Source organism: Ammospiza nelsoni, chromosome 3 (genome assembly GCF_027579445.1).
Source record: "Ammospiza nelsoni isolate bAmmNel1 chromosome 3, bAmmNel1.pri, whole genome shotgun sequence".
Taxonomy (NCBI): domain Eukaryota; kingdom Metazoa; phylum Chordata; class Aves; order Passeriformes; family Passerellidae; genus Ammospiza; species Ammospiza nelsoni.
Window position 1 is genome coordinate 66,415,628 of NC_080635.1, and position 18,319 is coordinate 66,433,946.

General features: G+C 39.7%; 1 protein-coding gene across 1 annotated transcript in view; it reads right to left on the reverse strand.

Moving 5' to 3' along the window:
* RFX6 (regulatory factor X6) overlaps window positions 1–8,742 on the reverse strand; it is a 34,595-nt gene extending 25,853 nt beyond the window's left edge. Inside the window, exons 1-4 of the mRNA XM_059469071.1 lie at window positions 8,574–8,742; window positions 8,252–8,408; window positions 6,585–6,708; window positions 5,273–5,334 (exon numbers count right to left, since the gene is read on the reverse strand). Of these exons, the coding sequence (XP_059325054.1) occupies window positions 5,273–5,334; window positions 6,585–6,708; window positions 8,252–8,408; window positions 8,574–8,742 (512 nt within the window). The remainder of the gene's footprint in view (window positions 1–5,272; window positions 5,335–6,584; window positions 6,709–8,251; window positions 8,409–8,573) is intronic.
* Window positions 8,743–18,319: the final 9,577 nt, after the last annotated feature.

The window sequence follows — 18,319 nt, forward strand, 5'->3', positions numbered from 1 at the left end:
ACTGCTTTCCTGAGCCTGGTGAGTCTACATAACACTACTAGATCACTGTGGCACCTGTTAACCCCTAGGAAAGCTAAAAGTGTCTCCCCTGTTTCCATACTGTGACAAGAGGTATTGAAAATATACAGGTATGGATTCTTTGAAATGACAGCATTTACGTACTCTTTATATGGCAAAGGGTGTCCATTGAACAGGACGAAAAACAGAATAGAGTTGTGACTGCTTCTTTAACAATGTTATCTGCCCATTTGTCACTGGCCATTTGAGCAAGCAGCTGCCCACGTCTCATTCCAACAGTTTAAATCTCCCAGCTTCAATCACATGCCATTTTTAAAATTCTAAAATAAAGACTTTCACACTTTCACCACAAATTTAGCATTCCCTCCAGTTGAGGCTGGAGTGGGCCAGAGGCAAGGAGAAGCATTACTTCTTTACAAATTTATGATTCAATACCTAGATTATTCCACATCTAATTTAATATTAATATATTTGGGCAAGGAACAGGAACTGTTGTATGAATTAGATTCTCAAGTATCCAATGGTAGGCAATATACTTGATATACTTGTTCCTGCTGCAATGTCCCAGGATATCAGAATTTTTCACTGAGACATCTTGCTATGTAGAGAATAGATATTTTCAGTACATATTCTGTGTGTATTAAAGGCACAGCAGGTATTATTCTGTTTTTCTTCGATAATGTGCAGCTGAATTTTTACTGCTAAAAACCAGAGCTTTCCATTCACAACAGAGAAACTATTAAAAATAATATCATTTTACTTTTCAAGCTCTGTCTGTCATCCTCCACAGAGTAATAGGGTATAAAGACTATTATTCTCTTACAAGCCATTAGTTGAATAGCTTATTTTGGGCACCCTGCTGAGAGTGGTATACCCATACCAGACACGTTGACAACATCTTGAACCTACATCTTCAAATGCCTTCCCTCTCTTTATGTGCATATTTTTATGTGTATGTTCAGTATATTTTTACTTTACTATTTATTATTTCTATTGTGTAATTAACAAAGGAATTTGTTAATTCTACAAGGAATTTACTCTCAATTTTTGAAACAAACATTTTATAAAACAAACTGAACTACTTTTCTCTTTTAATTTCAGTGGTTTGTTGTAACATATGTTCCTACCCAACTTGTAGCTCTGATTTTAGCATACACTGACACAAATGATAGCTGATAAGGAAATGATAGGCTTAAGCTGTTCAGGGACTTGCAATAACTTCTTATCACAGGGCCAGCTGCCATATCAGTTTTATTAACCCACTAAATCACTCTTAATAAATAAGATAATAGTTTTCAGACATGATGGATAAAAGTTAAGATTCATCATTGATCAAAGTCTACAAAGAAATTAAATTGTAACTTGAGCTCAAACAGTCTTCCCGTGTGTATGGACTGAGCAGTTTGTATGTTTTCCCAAATAGCTGCTTCAGGTGATTTGTGTACTGTGAAAGTCACAGCTGAGTTCTAGCATTGACCACGGTATGTTCAAAATTACCCATGCAAAAAGGTGGATTCAGAACAGAGAACTGTTGCTGATGAAACACTAATCTAAGAGAGCAGCTTGCAGTATTTATAGTGCTGCATCTTCTTTCACTCAGCAGAGTGAAAACAGAAAATTTCCCTTACTTTCAGCTATGTAGAGTGATTAGCATGGGCACGAGAGACTAACATATTTTGTTAACAAAATTGTGTCCAATGTGTTGGACCTTCTTGGCCAAACATTTAAATGAATTTAAGTACTGACACTTTTGCACAAATGGGTTGTTGGATGTAAACACAGAGAAAGAGATTCTGACTTGAATTCTAGGAATCACCAGACTCAGTTTTAAGTTTATCCTTTGCCCTGAATTAGAGATGACAAATGCTGTTTGGGAACAGAGGAAGAACTAATATTTGTGTATCTCGTGCCTTACAACAGCAACTGTATTCCATATGTTAGTGCAGGAGCTTTCCCTCAAATCCAATTCAAGCTCATGAGGATGTCAGAAACAGCTTGTTTCAGAGTGGGAGAAAAACCATTTCCACCACCTTGAAGATGATGGGAAAAGGAAATTATTTTCTTTGCTTTCTTCTGATCACAGATAGGCCCTAACAATAGATTGCTGTGTATGCTTGCAGCATCCAGGAAGGCACTTTTTTTCGCAGGGCATTAACTTTTCTCTAAATTTAAAAACAATTATTCTATTGGAGAAGAATTGTCTTCTTCCTTTTTATGCTTTTGCAGCATCTGGAGTCCTGGACAATGATCAGAGCTCCAGGGCAATATTGCTATATAAAACATCACTGCTGGGAATACTGAGTGCTAATAGTGCTCTTGCTAGCATTATATGGTAATAAAGATAGCAGTGCCAGAAATAATACCACGTCACTACACTACTGTGCTTTGAAAATATTACTTAATTGCTAATAACAACTCTCCTACTAGTCCCAGTGACTCAGAAACAGCTTGTAACATTTGGAGTCCATGCTAACATAAAAAGAGAAGAACTAGTAATTTATTGAAACTGATGAACAGTCTCTTAACTTTAATATTAATTTAATGGAAATACTTCTGTAAATAATATTTGTGTGACTAACTGCTACCTGGTGAAATCAGAATTTCATTTGCTCCTCAGCAAGTCTGTAGTTCTGAGAGGGACACAGCCCACAACACCACAGATAGAAAAATTGATTATCAGAGATCATTAAACTAAAAAGGGTAGGTTTGGATTAGATATTAGGAAAGAATTCTTTCCAGTGGGGGTGTTGAGGTGCTGGCAAAGTTTGCTCAGAGCAGCTGGGGATCTCTCATCCCTGGAAGTGTTCAAGGCTGGATTGGATGGGACTTTGAGCAACCTGGCTGAGTATAAAGTGGCACAGGGGTTACACTAGATGATCTTTAAGGCCCCTTCCAACCCCAACCATTCTATCGTTCTATGCCTCTATAATTCTAAGATTCATACTGACACTTCTATATGACTACTTGCTGCTATATTTGGTCTCTGAACTGGAAATATTGTCATTTGTGTCTTTTGTGAGGTCCTTTTTAGCACAGCAAGATCAAGATAAGTGCATCTTAGCAGAAATGAGAACTGAATAAGAAAAGCCTCTGAGGAAAACTGATGAAAAAATACAGAACAACAAGTGCCAGATGTTCAAACAAAACCTGATGATGCCTCAGTTCTTTGAGGAAATTGTTCAAGAACAGTTAATCCATATGAAAATATGGCACATAATACCTACAAGGTCAACAGGGATAGGGAATCTGCCAAAGAAATGTTGGGCATGTGTTATTTCTATATTAATATTGTTTCATGTCTTTGAGAAAAGAGGACTACAGTGACACATGTTCCAATACTATCAATTTTGTAGCTATATACACATTTGAAACATACTCATTTACTTAATAAATGTTGACTTATTGTGCTTAAACTATGCAGGCACAGGACATGTCTGGAAGTTTGGATCCTCATTGGATCCTGTCTGTCAATCTGTTAGTTATGTCAGAACAAGTATATAATGAGCATGTGGGAGACTTCTCCCTTGCATTATCTCATTCACTGTAACTAAGTAGTTCACCAAATATGTTGGGTTATGTACCTGACTAAGAATTCACCACAGCAATGATGAACTAGCACATTGTCAAATATTCCTGCACAGATTGTGAATGCCAGATCTCTTAAAATCTTAAGCAGAAAACCAGCAGCCAAGCTATGTCTACATCATCTTATGCCTGTAATCACAGCTTAAGTTCACCACAGCAGACATTACACAAAATCCCTCTTTTCCCTAATAAATAACCTTTCTAATAGCTGCTCTCCTAAAAACACCTCTACTCAGCATCTATAGGTCACCTACAAAAAGAGATATGAACCTCAGTTCCAGTTTTCCTCTATACATTGCAGGCTTTGTACTGTCTCCTAAAAGAGGTGAAATGATTACAAAGTTGTAAGACTGCGAGAGACACTACACAAGAACTATCCTCTGTTAAAACCAACAAAAGAAATCAAAAAAAGTAATAATGTTCTACAAAGACAGTATTTCCTTTAGATTTTATTTTTTATTAGTGGTTATTTAAAATAAATGCTTGAGGCATGCTCAAGAAACAGAATGTCTTTGCAAAAATTTTGAATTTAAATTCTTCCCCGCCTTCATTTTTTCTGCAACAAAACCTAAAGTTCACAAATGGCATCTCATTTATTCTTCAGCTAAACTAAGGTGGAATAACTAGCTATTTCTTGTATTTCTAAGGCAGGAAGAAAACCAAGTATAACAACATTTAATAACTACCCAAAACTATGACCATAAAAAAATTATCTTTCAGACATTTCTAGAATATTGCAAAGCACTTAGGAAAACGAGTCTTGTAGATGTTTTACTTTTCAGTCTCCTTTTGTTTTGAGTTTTGCTTATAAACTACTGAAAGACAAGAGTAACTTTGTCTTTCAAGGCTAAGTAGATCAAAATAAAGAGTTTTCCCAAACAAACAGAATGTTTTGAGTTTCTCCTATTTCTATCATTACTCTGGTTTTCTATCTTATTCATTAGCAAAATGGATGTGATGGAATATGTTATTACCACTCTTCACAACAGTTTTACACTAAATTATTCATGGCCAAAAGCATAATTTCAGAACCAGAACTAATAAAAATTTTAGCACCAGGTGATATAGAGTTGTCTATGATCTATTGCTACAACCTAATGTTTTACAGATCAAATATACAAATTAATAGGATACATTATTTATGAAACGACTGCACTATAGATGGTGTATTTTTCAGAGTTTTATAAAATACCCACAACAAAAAGCAGAAGTATACTTTAACTTCAATTTAAAACAACTCTTTTTCTGGTGGTGTATTTAGGTGAACCCATATTGTTACATAGAGAACACAATGAAAGTTGTTAGGCTTGCAAAGGAGAAATAAAATCACTATTTATGGAAAGATGAGAAGCTATAAAAAAACATGTATTATAAATGATTTTTATATCTAATATTTTGACATATATTTGCAACATATGCATGGGTCTATAAATGCAATGACAAGACTTAGAATCTTAATAATTTTAATTTTAAAAATTATGCAGCAGTGTTTTCAAACTTTAATGCTTGAGTTTGAGCATCAGTTTCAACATGTACATGAAAGTTATCACGTGCAGTGTACCATCTGAATAAACTCCCCTGCCAATTAGCACATATTAAGGAGACATGGAAACACAGATGATCCCTAAAATGTGTTCTATAAGCAGATACACAGGTAATGGTGCCTTACTTTGAATGGCCCCTTGTTCCGAGCCGCCTTGTGGTAAGGAGAGGGAATTTCTGGCGAATGGTCTGAAGAGAAAATAACGGCATTAATTTCTAACACTGGCAAACTTTCTTAGCAATCTGTTTATAGAAAAATCGTAGTGTAAATATATGGTCTAAGGTCGCTAATGAATTGTCATTTTTCAATTTGAGTTGTGGCACAACATAAATGATTAGGCCGTGTTTCACACTGTAGGCTTTCTTCCATCCTTGTCCACCTTGTTGCCTATCTCCAGCCTTCCCACCTGTTTTCCCTTTCTGATTTCACTTTTACATTTTAAAATCTAGTTTTCTTCACCAGAATCCTATTATGTTCAAGTTCCTTAAGTACAACTGTATTTTTTCTTCAGAGATTCAAACAAAACCAGGGGAAACTCTGCCCTCTAGCTATTCTGTTTTCAAAGACAAACAACAAGAATGAAAATTATTTTTTTTATGTGAAAGTGTGATCTGAAAAATTAACTCCGTAATAGAGGTAGATCTAATAGATATATCCAATAGACTGATCACTGTCAAAATAATGTTTAAATGAAACCTATTGTCTTTCTCATTTATACTGAAACTGTATATGAAAATTAGATATCCACTTTTTTCATATATCCAGTTCAAGAGAAATAAAATAGGAAATTAACATTTTATGAACCAGAAAATCCATTAAATCCATTTTTTAATTAAATTAATGCATTTTGCTATGTATAAACCATTACTAGATCAGTACTGCTTTAAAAAGATGAACCTTGCAGCATTTTTGGTTTCCTGTTTCACTAAACACTCAGGATTTAATTTGGAGAGTTCACATCTCTCTTACATTAAATCACTTCAGGATTAATTGTAGAGAAGGGTAGAAAAGAGAACGAATCAACAATTTTTCATTTGGAAGCTCTTTGTGTTATTAACTTCTTTTCCCCCTTCTACTAGTATTGCCTGTGTCACATCTCACCTTACACTGCCTTTAGTATAATTATAAGTGTTCTCCATGTCACATCTGGTGGAAAGAACGTGAACAAAAAGGGAAAGAAAAGAAGCACTCAGAAAGAATGCCTTTTTTTTTTTTTTTTTAAAACAATAATAAATCAAAGGGAATTTCAGCTTCAATCTCCTAAAGGTGATGTTAAGAAATGCCTTCACAGGAGACAGTGTAGTTATGGTTAGTCTGATTCCATGTACATTAGCAGTAGAAAACATGTTACTTTCAGAAGAATTCTTACACAGGTGTACTGAACTGTGACTCTTCCAAACAACAGATCTAACAAATTATTAAGGCATTTGCTTATTACCTTCCCAAAAGTTGCAGCACAGGCAGGTTCCAGCTTCTCTTTTCTGCAGAAGTCTAAATAATGTGCATAAAGGATGCATCTTGGTAAACAAACTCCTTCACATACAATGTAGTTTTCTTCCAGCCTGTGTAGAGAAAGAAACTGCCGGAGTAAGAAGCAACATGCCATTTCTCCTGATTGCTCTTTTTTTTTTTTTTTTTTTTTTTTTTTTTTTTTTTTTTTTTGCTTGTACCTCTTTTTTTAATTTTACTGAAGAGTTCCTTCAGAGCACACAGGTGAGTTTCTCCTGAGCATGACAGGCACTACAGACAGACTCCACACTTGGTACTTAGGCTAGCTGCAGAATATGGAAAATCTGGAGCCAGACGCCTGTTGTTAATGAGTCTTTTTCAATGTCTGGACTTTTTTCCTTTATTATCATCACCTAAGAGCCAGCCTTAGTTTGAAAATAAGACATGAAAGATCGCAGTTTAAGTCAGTCCTTTGAAAGGATTTAAGACCAGTGACCTGGACTTGCATCTTCTGTCCCACAGTATCCTCAACACCTGAGCTAATGTCTCTTTTCTTCATTGTATTGCTTTTTAATTTCCGCTCTGGACCTGGAAATGCTTCAAACCACAGTGGGAAAAACAAAGAACAGTATTTTTTAAAGAAGGTGAATTTCTATGTAGCTTCCCAATCAGTTTGCAGAATACAAGTGCTGAGTGATGGTCATTAAAGTAAAATTTTTAAAACCGAAGCAAAAACCAGACTGTTTTCACTTGAAGAGAACCCTTGGTAGCAGCTGGGTATTTCTCTGTCCTGTTGTTTTTGTTTTTTTTCTTTATCATTTTACATTTTTCACTACTCCTGGGATGATGTGCAATAAATTTGTTTCTCCAATTACACAAATTTGTAAGAAAATACTGTGTAGTAAGAGCTGCATATTGAATAATTTTGCAGTGACTCACCAGACTTAAATCCTTAACTATTTACACTCAGAAGTAAACTAGAATAAGAAACGGAATAATTTGGATTAGTCTAATTTTTCATCTAGAAGGAAAAAATATTGACAGTGTGCATTTTGTAATTAAGTTCCCATTTAATTCAACAGAATTTCTCCCTAATTTCAAGTGTATTTTAATATAAACATTTATCAATTAATGTCTGCAGAATTTGACCTCTTATTTGTTTAACTTTTTTCCCCAGACAAAACAAACCAAAGTTACGGCCTCAGTGGATGGGAGAACATAATGAAAAAGAAATGCATTATAAGACTGTGAAAATCTAACTGTCACTGCCTTAAAGGATAATTAAAGCAGTCGTTCACAAATGCAATTCTTAAATAATGTTTCCCTTCTACATTTTGATGATACATTTCATTGATAGCCACACAGCGTGAGAATCTGACCAAGACTTCTATTAAGTGACAAACCTCCGATAATTTCAAAACTCAGAAATTTGGGGATGGGTGTCCTTATTTGTAGATGAGGCTCATTCAAAAGAAACCCGCAAAAGAAAAACAGAAAACAAAAACCAACAAACGAAACACCCCAAAAATACAAATTCTCTCTAAAAGAGATGTCGCCCTCCTCGCCGGCTCAGCTGTTAGAGAAGGGTCCCTCCGAATGTGGCGGCTCGGTCCCGGAGCCCCCAGGGCGGGCAGCGGGGTCTCTCTGGAGCCCTACCATTGCAGGGTGAGCTGCGTCTGCTTCTTCTTGTCCTTCATGATCTGCGTGATGCTCCTCTGCGAGCACGGGCTTTGGTCGGCGGCTGTCAGCGCGCCGTCGCGGGCACCCGCATCCTCTTCTTCCGAGGAGAGGGTTTCGCTGCCGAGCCGTGTTTCTGGGCGCCGCGGGGACAAGAAGAGAGGCCCGAGGGCATCGTTACGGTCCCGCCACAAGCCGCCCCTCCCGCCCGCCGCCCTGCCCGCCGCGGGCTGAGGGACGGACCGACAGCCGCGTCCCCGCGGAGCCCGAGCAGGACACCGTGCCGGCCCCCCGCCTTTACCTGCCTTGACGCCGGCGGGCAGCGGCGGCTCGGGCAGCGCCTCCCGGGCGCAGGGCAGCAAGCTCGGCCCCAGCAGCCCCGCGTAGCGCTCCTCCTGCGCCTCGGCGGGCGCCGCCTGCGCGGCCGGGAGGTGCAGGAAGGCGTCCCCCTGCTCGGGTCCCTTGGCCATGCTCTCAGAGGCGCCGGCTCTGCCCCGGCGCGGCGCGGGCGGCGCCCATGGGCGGCGGGAGAGGACGGGAGCGGCCGGGCGGGGGCTGAGGTGTGGGCCGGGGCTCTGCGCCGCGGCCGGAGACCGTGTCGGCCAAGCGCCGCCGTGAAGGGCAGGAGAGGCGATGCGGGAGCGGCAGGTGTGCCCTAGGGCGCCGTCCAGGGAGGCGACGCGGCTCCGAGCGGGCACGGACGGCCCGCCCGCCCCGGGGCTCCGCCTGCACCGGGCCCGCAGGCGGCGGCGGCGGCAGGGAGGTGTCTCCGTCCCTGCCTTCGCTTCCCCTCCCTGCCTTCTCTTCCCCTGCCGCCGCCGTGCTCGGTCAGGCCAGAAGGGGACAGGGCACGGCTGAAAGCCGAGGAGGTTCGGGGGAGCGGGCCGGGAGCGGATCTGCCGGGATTTAATGATTAACTCCCGGCGGCGGTGGCCGCGGCCGGTGTGGGAGCAGCTCCCGGCCCGCCGAGGCCGAGGCAGGGGGCCGCCGCAGCGTCCCCTCGTCCCACCAGGGCAGAAGGCTCTCCCTGTTCTCCCTCCGACGGGCGCTCTGCGCTTCGCAGCTGCCTCTGACAGCCGCAGGGTGGGACCCTTCTGGGCACTATCTGTCACTATTTGTATTTCCTTAATTCTCGGAGTAATTTTGTAGGTGATGGAGCAAAACATCTTCATTTGATACATTCATCTGGCAGACGTGGCTTTGCTTTGCTCTGTTTCAGCATGCTGACTGACAGATGGCAGGAGAGAATCACAGAAAGTGGTCTTTGGTTTTTCCAGAGAACAAAATTGTCAGTAGGATGGAAATCCAGTCTGATCATTGCAACATCTACTGTTTTAATAAATTCTCATTAAAACAAAATGTTCGGTGTTGTGCTGTTCCAGATAAGGACTGGGAAATTGTACTATGACTTGTGGTAGCAAGCAGCCCTGAAATGTTATATTGGATGAATTGTGAAGCATTCTTTGAGCCAACAAGTACTGCCGGGCTGTCACAAACACAAAGCTTGTGAACAGCTGTTTCCTTTCTACTCCCTTCCAGTCTTCTGTTGCACCTCAAGTCATTGACACCACCAGCACTACAAAGCAGCAGAATATGACCACTCCCACTCCTGCAGAGATGCATTGTCAGACCAGCTATCATCTATCAAATCCATATTTAACAAATATGGTGTGCCCATATCTGCTGAAAGGTCAAAAACCTCATCATAAGAATAAATGATGGACGTCAGACCCAAGGCAGACCTGTGAGGGGTCCCACGATCAAAAATGGCATTTAGCCCAAACTTTCTGCTGTTCTGCTTACACCTCTTCCCTCCACTGTGTAAAATTTATTTCTTTCATTACTGGTTGCTCCAGTCAACATTTCTTCATTGTTTCCATGTTCCCTTTTCCCTTCATTAAGCAATGCTATGTATGGCTTTGACCACACGTGCCTGTGACAATTCTTACTGTAACTCACTGGGACAGTTCAGCATCTGGTTCCAATGGCTTTGTTTGAGACTGCAGTAAAATCTCATTTGACCCTCTGACTTTTGGCTGGCCTGAGCACTGGCACAAGTGATGACAATTTGGTCCACCATGACCAGGATTTCCATTGTATGATAAAACTTCTCAGCTGCATATTGTTGTGTTGAATCTTTAGTGATCAAAATCCAGCGTGACATTGAACAAGGATACTTTGGAATTATGGAGCTATATGTAGTTATTTGTTCTTAAAGGGCAGGATTCCTCTGGTGGCAGAATATTCTCAGTGACACTAATGAATTCTATCCATCATCATCAACACAGGGATTAACTGAGTTAGGGGTCCAGACTAGGGACCAGCTAGTTTCCACCCTGCAGCAAGCATTTGTAATCCTGCTGAAGCAAAGCACAGACCCCAAAAGCTATGGCAGGTGGAGAATCCTTCCCCACTTCCTCTTGTGGGAGTCAGCAATCCACCTGAATGTATGATTTAAGCCTTTGGGAGACAGAAAGGATGGGGCAGGTATAGAACTGGGCTAGCTGAAACCACAAGTACCAAGGATGTTACAGCATTGCTTGTGCCTAGAAATTTTTAATGTTGTTCTGGGTTATATCTGTTGAGAATCATGGTCCTAACCATATTGCTTATTACTGAATAAAATCTGATTATGAAGTAGAACTGTTAAAACATATATCCCTGTATATTTGGCTTTTTAGAATTTTTAGAATTTTCCACACACAGACACACACACACACACAGACACACACACACACATATATATATAATCCCTGGAAGCATTCAAAGTGAGGCTGGATGGGATAGGGCTCTGAGCAGCCTGATGCAGTTAGAGATGCCCCTGCACATTGCAGGAGGATTGACCTACATGAGTTTCAAAGGTCCCTTCCAACCCAAACTAATCCATGGTTCTATAACTTGTACTTGAAGCGTGCAGCACCTCTTGCCTAACTTTGTCTCAGAGTTAGTGTTCTTAGTCTAATCTGTTCACCTCAGTCTCCCTTTAGAGCCAGTGGAGAAGAAAAGGTGTCTCTCAGAGCTAATTCGTACCAGGCACATTACCCAGTGAACAGATAATCTTCTCATAAATCTGTTTCCCTTCTAGGTCTCTACTGAGAGCCTAGGGAGCCTTGCTTAGTTTTAGGTAAATTTTGTAATGCTGTAATCCCACCAAAATTCAACAGTCTGTTGTATAGCCTGGAGTAAATGATCAGATAGATACATGTGTTCTGTAGGACAACAGAATTATTTGTTTCTATAACTTACATGTAAAATATCTTTTCTATCAGCACTCAGGTATTGCACCATTTCATCTTGCTGCAGTGTTTTCTTTTCCTTGTTGCCAACACAGCACATGAAAACAAAACATTTTTCAACTTTATTCATATCAGCGTGACTTGCCATTAACAGCAATCTGCCTGAGGGGTTCTCTGTTTTGAACTGCAAAATGTTTGGAAGATAACTGCAGCAATAGAAATACAATTTGTTATTGATCTGTTCCTGTGTAATCCTGCATGATGTTTACTTAAGTGTTGGAAACTGTTTCACCTCATATCCTCCCCAGACAAATAAATTACACAGGAGCCCTGATACGGTGTTGATGCCAGGACTCTTTGGTAGACTCTAACACCTCTTTCTTTCCAAATATGCTGATAGTACCATAAAAGTAAAGTATGGCACCTACCAGTATTCCACAAGGATATAATAAATTAGTTTGTCATAATTGTCAGTGTTTGTCATTCTCTTTGCTTTCACATAGCATGAATCTATATAGCTCTTCCTGAAACTCCATTTCTGGTTTTCTGTGAGTCCTTGCAAAAAACAGTTTTAATCAGCATCAATTCAAACAAGATAGATGTCCCATTTATTTTGGTCCTTTCCACATCTCAGTGTTTACTTTTTGAGAGTTATTTTCATCTTGAAAATTAAAAAAAAAAAATTAAAAATCGATGCATTAAGCTAAGAGCTCCTGCATTTGATGCTGTCACTGGCAACACCTTTTGAAAGCATATATCCAAGAATAGATTTTTATCATAAAAATTTCTTTAGCTAAGACTCTATATTAATTAAAGGGTCAAATTTGAAACAAATTGAAACATCCTCCAAAATCTTAGCTTTATTGTTTCCAATAATTATTGAATCATTTCTTTTGATAAATTAACTGTAATGATGGCTTGAGAACATCATTCAGTGATAAGGGAATTTTTTTTTTGTCTGAGCCCTTCTCAAGGTTGTTAAATGTCAGCAATAAGTGATTTCTCTAAAGAATTTGCTTCTTTCTGGTATCTTGGGTCACCAGTTTTATGCATGCAACAAGAAAAAGCAAAGGGAAAGAAAGAGGAGGGTCCTCAAAGCACTTTTCCATTCAGTCTCTCTTCTGCCGCAGAGGAGGATACTTGTATCACCCACTGCTGCCACTTTATGCTGTGGCTTCTCTGGTGCTTGTAGAGGAAGGTGGACAAAGATGTGGAAGTGAAAGGAGGGCACCAGGCAAGGGAAGTGGCATCCTTCAGTGTGGGGCTGGAGACTTCTGCTCTCAGTGGGGAGGGAAGGAGGATCTTTCATTGCCCACCTAGTCCAGCTCAACAGCTTGAGCAGAGCTGCACTGGTGCCTTTTGACCTCAGCAAGCTCTGTGAACTGCCAGTCCTGGTGCTGTAAAATCACACAAATATGGTTGAACTTTATCTGTGCAGCCAACAGAGTGAAAAGTTAATATGGAACTGCAATAAGCACAAACTACCCAGGAGGAGAATCATTCAACTCCATCAGGAACGTGTGTGTGTGTGTGTATCTACACAAAATTCCACAAGAAGATAAATGAATGACCCAAAGGATGCTATTGCCTCCATGCCTGATTATTCCCACCTTCTTTTTGTAGGTGCTCATTCTGCCTTATTAGCCATTTCATAGCTTTTGTTATATCACCCTAAACTTTCTGAGTTTCTGTAATTTTGAAAATCTTTTCCCAGCTTGGTATGGAAAAGATGCACAAACTTTACAAAGTTGATGCTTTCACAGAGCCAGGTCTGTGAAAGCATCAACTTGTCTGACAAGTTAATTCAGCATACAAGCTTACAGTTTCCTTTAAAAGGCATCCAGTAGATGGTGATGTTTAATAAGGTATTTCCTGGTCTGTCTCCAGCTGATAAAGCCAGCCCTGTCTCTCTGTCTCTTTATGTTTGGATATTTTACTCACTGCCTCTTCCTATGATCTTCAAATGAAAACCCATTCTGTCTTATATAGAAGTGGGCCCTTCTATTTTTCTTCCCAAAGAACAAACTTCAAAATAAATAAACCATACCTTACGCTAACCCCTTTCACAGTTCACGTGTCCTCTACAAATCCGGGGAGACTCTATGCTCTGTAGGTTAGTTGAGGTGAACTGTATAGTTCTGACCTTATGTGCCTACATGTAAGCAAAAAATCTCAATGCCTACCTCTCTCTTAATCTCTCTTCAGATAATGTTAAACAGTTGTCTCAGGTTAGTTATCTTGATTTTGAAAAGCCATTTTTGCCAAGTATGTATTCTTTTTTCCTGTGCCAAATTGGGAGAAAATGTTTGTATTCATATAAGTACATGCTCCTACAAGCTTACAGACTGAACAGCCACTTCACCATTCATGTATTTGCACTGTGCTTTAGTGGGCACATTCAGGAAAAAAAATACTAAGGAGGCCAGCAGAGTTTTTCACTCAGCAGCTATTCAAACATCTTGTGTTCTTCTATGAATGATCCAAGAATAGAGCTGAGCTTAGAGGATATGTTCACCCTTAAAGAAATGATTCTGAGAGTTTCTGCAGATACTCCAAAGAGGTCTATGAGCAGCACTTCTTGTATAACTAGCCTATCTGCAAACAACTTCTAAATAGGTGTTAACAGAAGCAAACCACTAAAGTCAAGGCACCATTCTCTCTATGCAAAGCTGAGTCCTGAAGGTTCTACCACCAGCTGGGTGCAGCTCACTAAACTGCTACATTCACAGAGAGCTCACCACTTCTCAAAACAAGTTTTGTGTCCCCCTCTGTGTCTGCCTGTCCTTCCTGATCCTAGCCACACACTCCTTCTGCTAGCATTCAGCACTTGTCAATGCTGCTGTATCCGTTTAATTTACTGAAGCAGCAGGAAACAGAGCCAAGAGAAAACAATGAAGGGGTTTCTGATATTTCAAATTGTTAGATGAGCCCAGAAGTGGGATCAGAGCCAGAATGTGGGTGGGATAGTACCACTAGGACTGAGGGAAAGGGAAGGAGGGTGGTCACGATAGAGGATATATAAGAATGGAGGGGAGAAAGATTTCCTCACTTTTGCAGCAATAAAACCTGCTGAACTGCCTGTGAAACCACAGACCTATTAATGGGTGATGTGCAAATTGTGCTTTTTAGATTAATGAAGCTACCTTTGAACAAATAATCTCACATAGTTTCTGTGCAACTTAACAATTCTTTCATCTCTTCCTTTTTCCTTTCCTTCTTTCCTTTCCTTGCCTTGCTTTGCCTTTCTATTTTTAAGGAATATTATCAATGCTTTTCCAGCTAGGCATGAACAGAAACATGCTGCACTAGGAATCTACTAAGTGCTATGTATCTGAATGTAGTGTTCTATTACTCTGAATAATTCTGGTTTTCACTCCAGAATTTTTTTTCTTGAGATCTATTAGCCATACTACACAAAGGCACAGGGACAAACAGTGCCTTCACCTGGAAGTTGCTCAGGCCCTCAATTAATCTGGAAACAAAAGCTGCTCTTTTGCATATTCCCATTTCTAGCATATGCTGTGCTTTGAAATGGAGGAATGAGGCTTTGAATGATGAGGAGGAGAGGCTGTTTCCTGGATGAAGAGACACTCGTGCACTGATAGCCTCTGACTTACTTCAGGCAAGTGTTTTCTAAGGTCAGAAACCAAGTGTTTGATGTTACTATCCCCTGTTTTTCACTGATGAAATGGTGTTTCCCAGTAATAAAGAAGTTATAGCCAATTATTTTAAAATTTGGGACAGAAGAAAAAATTATTTTTCCCTTCATTATATATTTGGACAATATTTTAAAAAGCATTTAATATATACATTATATTTAATGACAATGTGAGAGCAATTCCATGCCTGATGCAAAAGCAATAGTATCCTTCCCACTGACTTCAATGGGCTCTTGATTATGTTCTTATTTGCTAAGCAAACACTTGATGAAAGTTCACATAGTCACATGTACACAGTCAGAGGTATTGTGCTCTAAGAAAAATCACAACTTCTTGCTGTAACAGATTCTGGAATCTGATCTGGAGGAAAATTAACTCAAATATCTGCCTAAGTGGAGTTCTGTTGCTTGCTGTCAAAGATCTAACTTCAATCACAAAGCAGTCATACTGTTTTCAGCAGTCCTGAGCATAAATCCTGGCCAAGGACAAGATCCCTGGGTAGCTGGGATAGTGGACAGAAAGCCAGGCATGCCCTGGGGAGGGCACAGTATGAAACCTTGCATGATGCAGAGGATCTAAATTGATAAGGATTTTCTGATAAAGGGATACTGGATGTGCTCAGTAGCAGCCAGGTTCCTGGTGGTCAGGGTGCCTCCCAAATCCCTGACATTAAATGAGCCACCTTGCCTGTTTCCTGCTCTGTTTAACACACCAAGCTGAAGGAGGCTGAGTATCTCCTCAGCTCCAGCCAGCCTGAGCTAGTCCTTTCCTTCACCCAGAACACCTTCAACACCACCTGTTCCACCTGCTACATGTTTTGAAAACACCAGAAAGGTCTTTGCTGTGTCTCTTATCAACAGATGGACTCTGTGATTAAGGCCAGAGAGCATTTGTGCAGGATTTAGCAGTACATCCCACTGCAATCTGAACTAACTCGAGTTAAGGGCATCCTGAAGTGATGCCTGGGTTACTGTGATGGTAGTAAAGGGTGCTCCAAGAAACAGGTTTATTCCATGCTTTTACCAGGTTGAATTCACCCTTCTCCAGTTCTGTTGCCCTTGTTTGAATTATAGGATCATTTTTGTGGAATTATAGAATCATTAAGGTTGAAAAAGTCCTCCAAGATTATCAAGTCCAACCTTTGACTGAATACCACCATGGCCACTGTACCGTATCACATTATTTCAACAGCCAGGGGAATTCCACAGAGAAACTTTGTAGATATCATAATTCATTCTATTTTGGGGTGAAAAATGGTAATAATGGCAACAGAGACCAGCCCTTGGTCTTTATCTAGCTACATTTTATTTTTTCTTATATTTGCATATAAGCTTGCAGAATTATGCATGGATATATGTGCACATTTATCAAAATTCCAATCAAATACTACTGCTACACGCCATTAAAAACAAGGCACTTGGAAATGCTCAGTTTAGGAATCGGAAATAACATAAATAAACCAGACTGAATAAGGGTTAGACCTTTGGAGAAAGAGAAAGCTCTCATGGGAATTAAATTCCTGATGAGAAATTCTGGTGACTATTGGTTTTTTTTCAAAATATTTGTGTGGGATATATGGGATAAGAGACACAGCAAATTCTGACCCTAAAATTCACTTTCCATTTCTTTTCTTTCATGTTTCCATTAACATTTATCTCCTAATAATGCAATGCACATGCTACATTGCCACATATTAAAACTTGTGTCTTCAAAGACCTTGGTAGTTTATAGATCACGTTGTGATCTGTTATTGTGATCTTTGAATTGGAAGGCTTATTGGAGCATTTCTGAACATGATAGTCTCACACCTTATCTGGAGAGCTATCATGTTTCAGTCCTGGGGGGTACAGATGAGTGTAGCTTAAACACCTCTGCAGAATTAGGCTGTAAATTACTCTGGTGTAATGCAGAAAATAATTTAGTTTTCTGTTTTCTAATTTCTCACTAATGAGATAGGACTAAATGTGACACCTGTGCAGAGATCTTTTTTCACTGCCTCACTTCTTATAATCATGATATTATGAATAATTTTTCATTAACCTACAGATATACTCACAGACTCTAATGAGAACTACCATCATCATCATCATTATTATTATCATCATCAGGTTTTGATTGTGCCTTGTTGATGATTTGTGAATGCATTTGTGTGGAAATAATGGCATTACCTTTTTTAACCAAGATATTATCTCAGGAACAATAAGAAAATATTTGCAGTCTTTCAGTACGTAAAAGTGTCTTACAAGAAAGATGAAGAAAGACTTTTAAGCAAGTCCTGTAGTGACAGGACAGGTGGCAATGACTTAAAAGTGATAGAGGATGGATTTACACTGTTTATAAGGAAGACATTTTTACAGTGAGGGTGGAGAGGCACTGGAACAGGTTGCCCAGGAAGTTGTGGATGCCCCATATCTGCAAGTGTTCAAGGCCAGGTTGGATGGGGCCAGTTTGGTCTAGTGCAAAGTGTCCCTGCCCATGGCAGGAGGTTTGGAACTAGATGATCTTTAATGGTCCTTTTCAGTTCAAACCATTTTATATGTCTCGAGACTCTGCTGCCCTTATTAATCTGCTTAGACATATGAATGTCAAAGGATTCTGCATCCACATAAGCAAATTTATTCTACAGATTTAGAAGAAGCAGTATCTGCATTTCAGCGTATTAAAGATTTTAAAAATTTAGACATTAGATGCCACACAAATATTATTTTTATTGTCACTAGGAGTGACATTAAAACAGAGCTCCCCCAGTTGGTGGTGGAAATTTACATAAAAAAAATTGATGTGTGAAAAGAAGGAAACCATTCTAATTTAAAATCAAACCAAACCAAACCAAAAAAAAACCCCAAAACAACAGATGGAAAAACACTTCATGAATTGACCTCAAACTCCTTAAGTTCTTTTTCTTGCTGCCCCTCTGGATTATTTCTAAATGATAGAAACCCCTTTTTCTATTGAAAGAAGGGGAATCCTTAGAACAACCTGCTTTTTACTTATCTTTTCAAACTTTGGAGTGGCCCCATCTAACAGAAAAGACTGGTAAATATTTCTATCTTTTAAACATAGAAATATTTAAGTATCCCTCTAGGAAAATACTAATTTTTTTTTCTTTTTTTTTTTTTTCCAGATGAAACTTCCTTACTTTTCTATGAAAT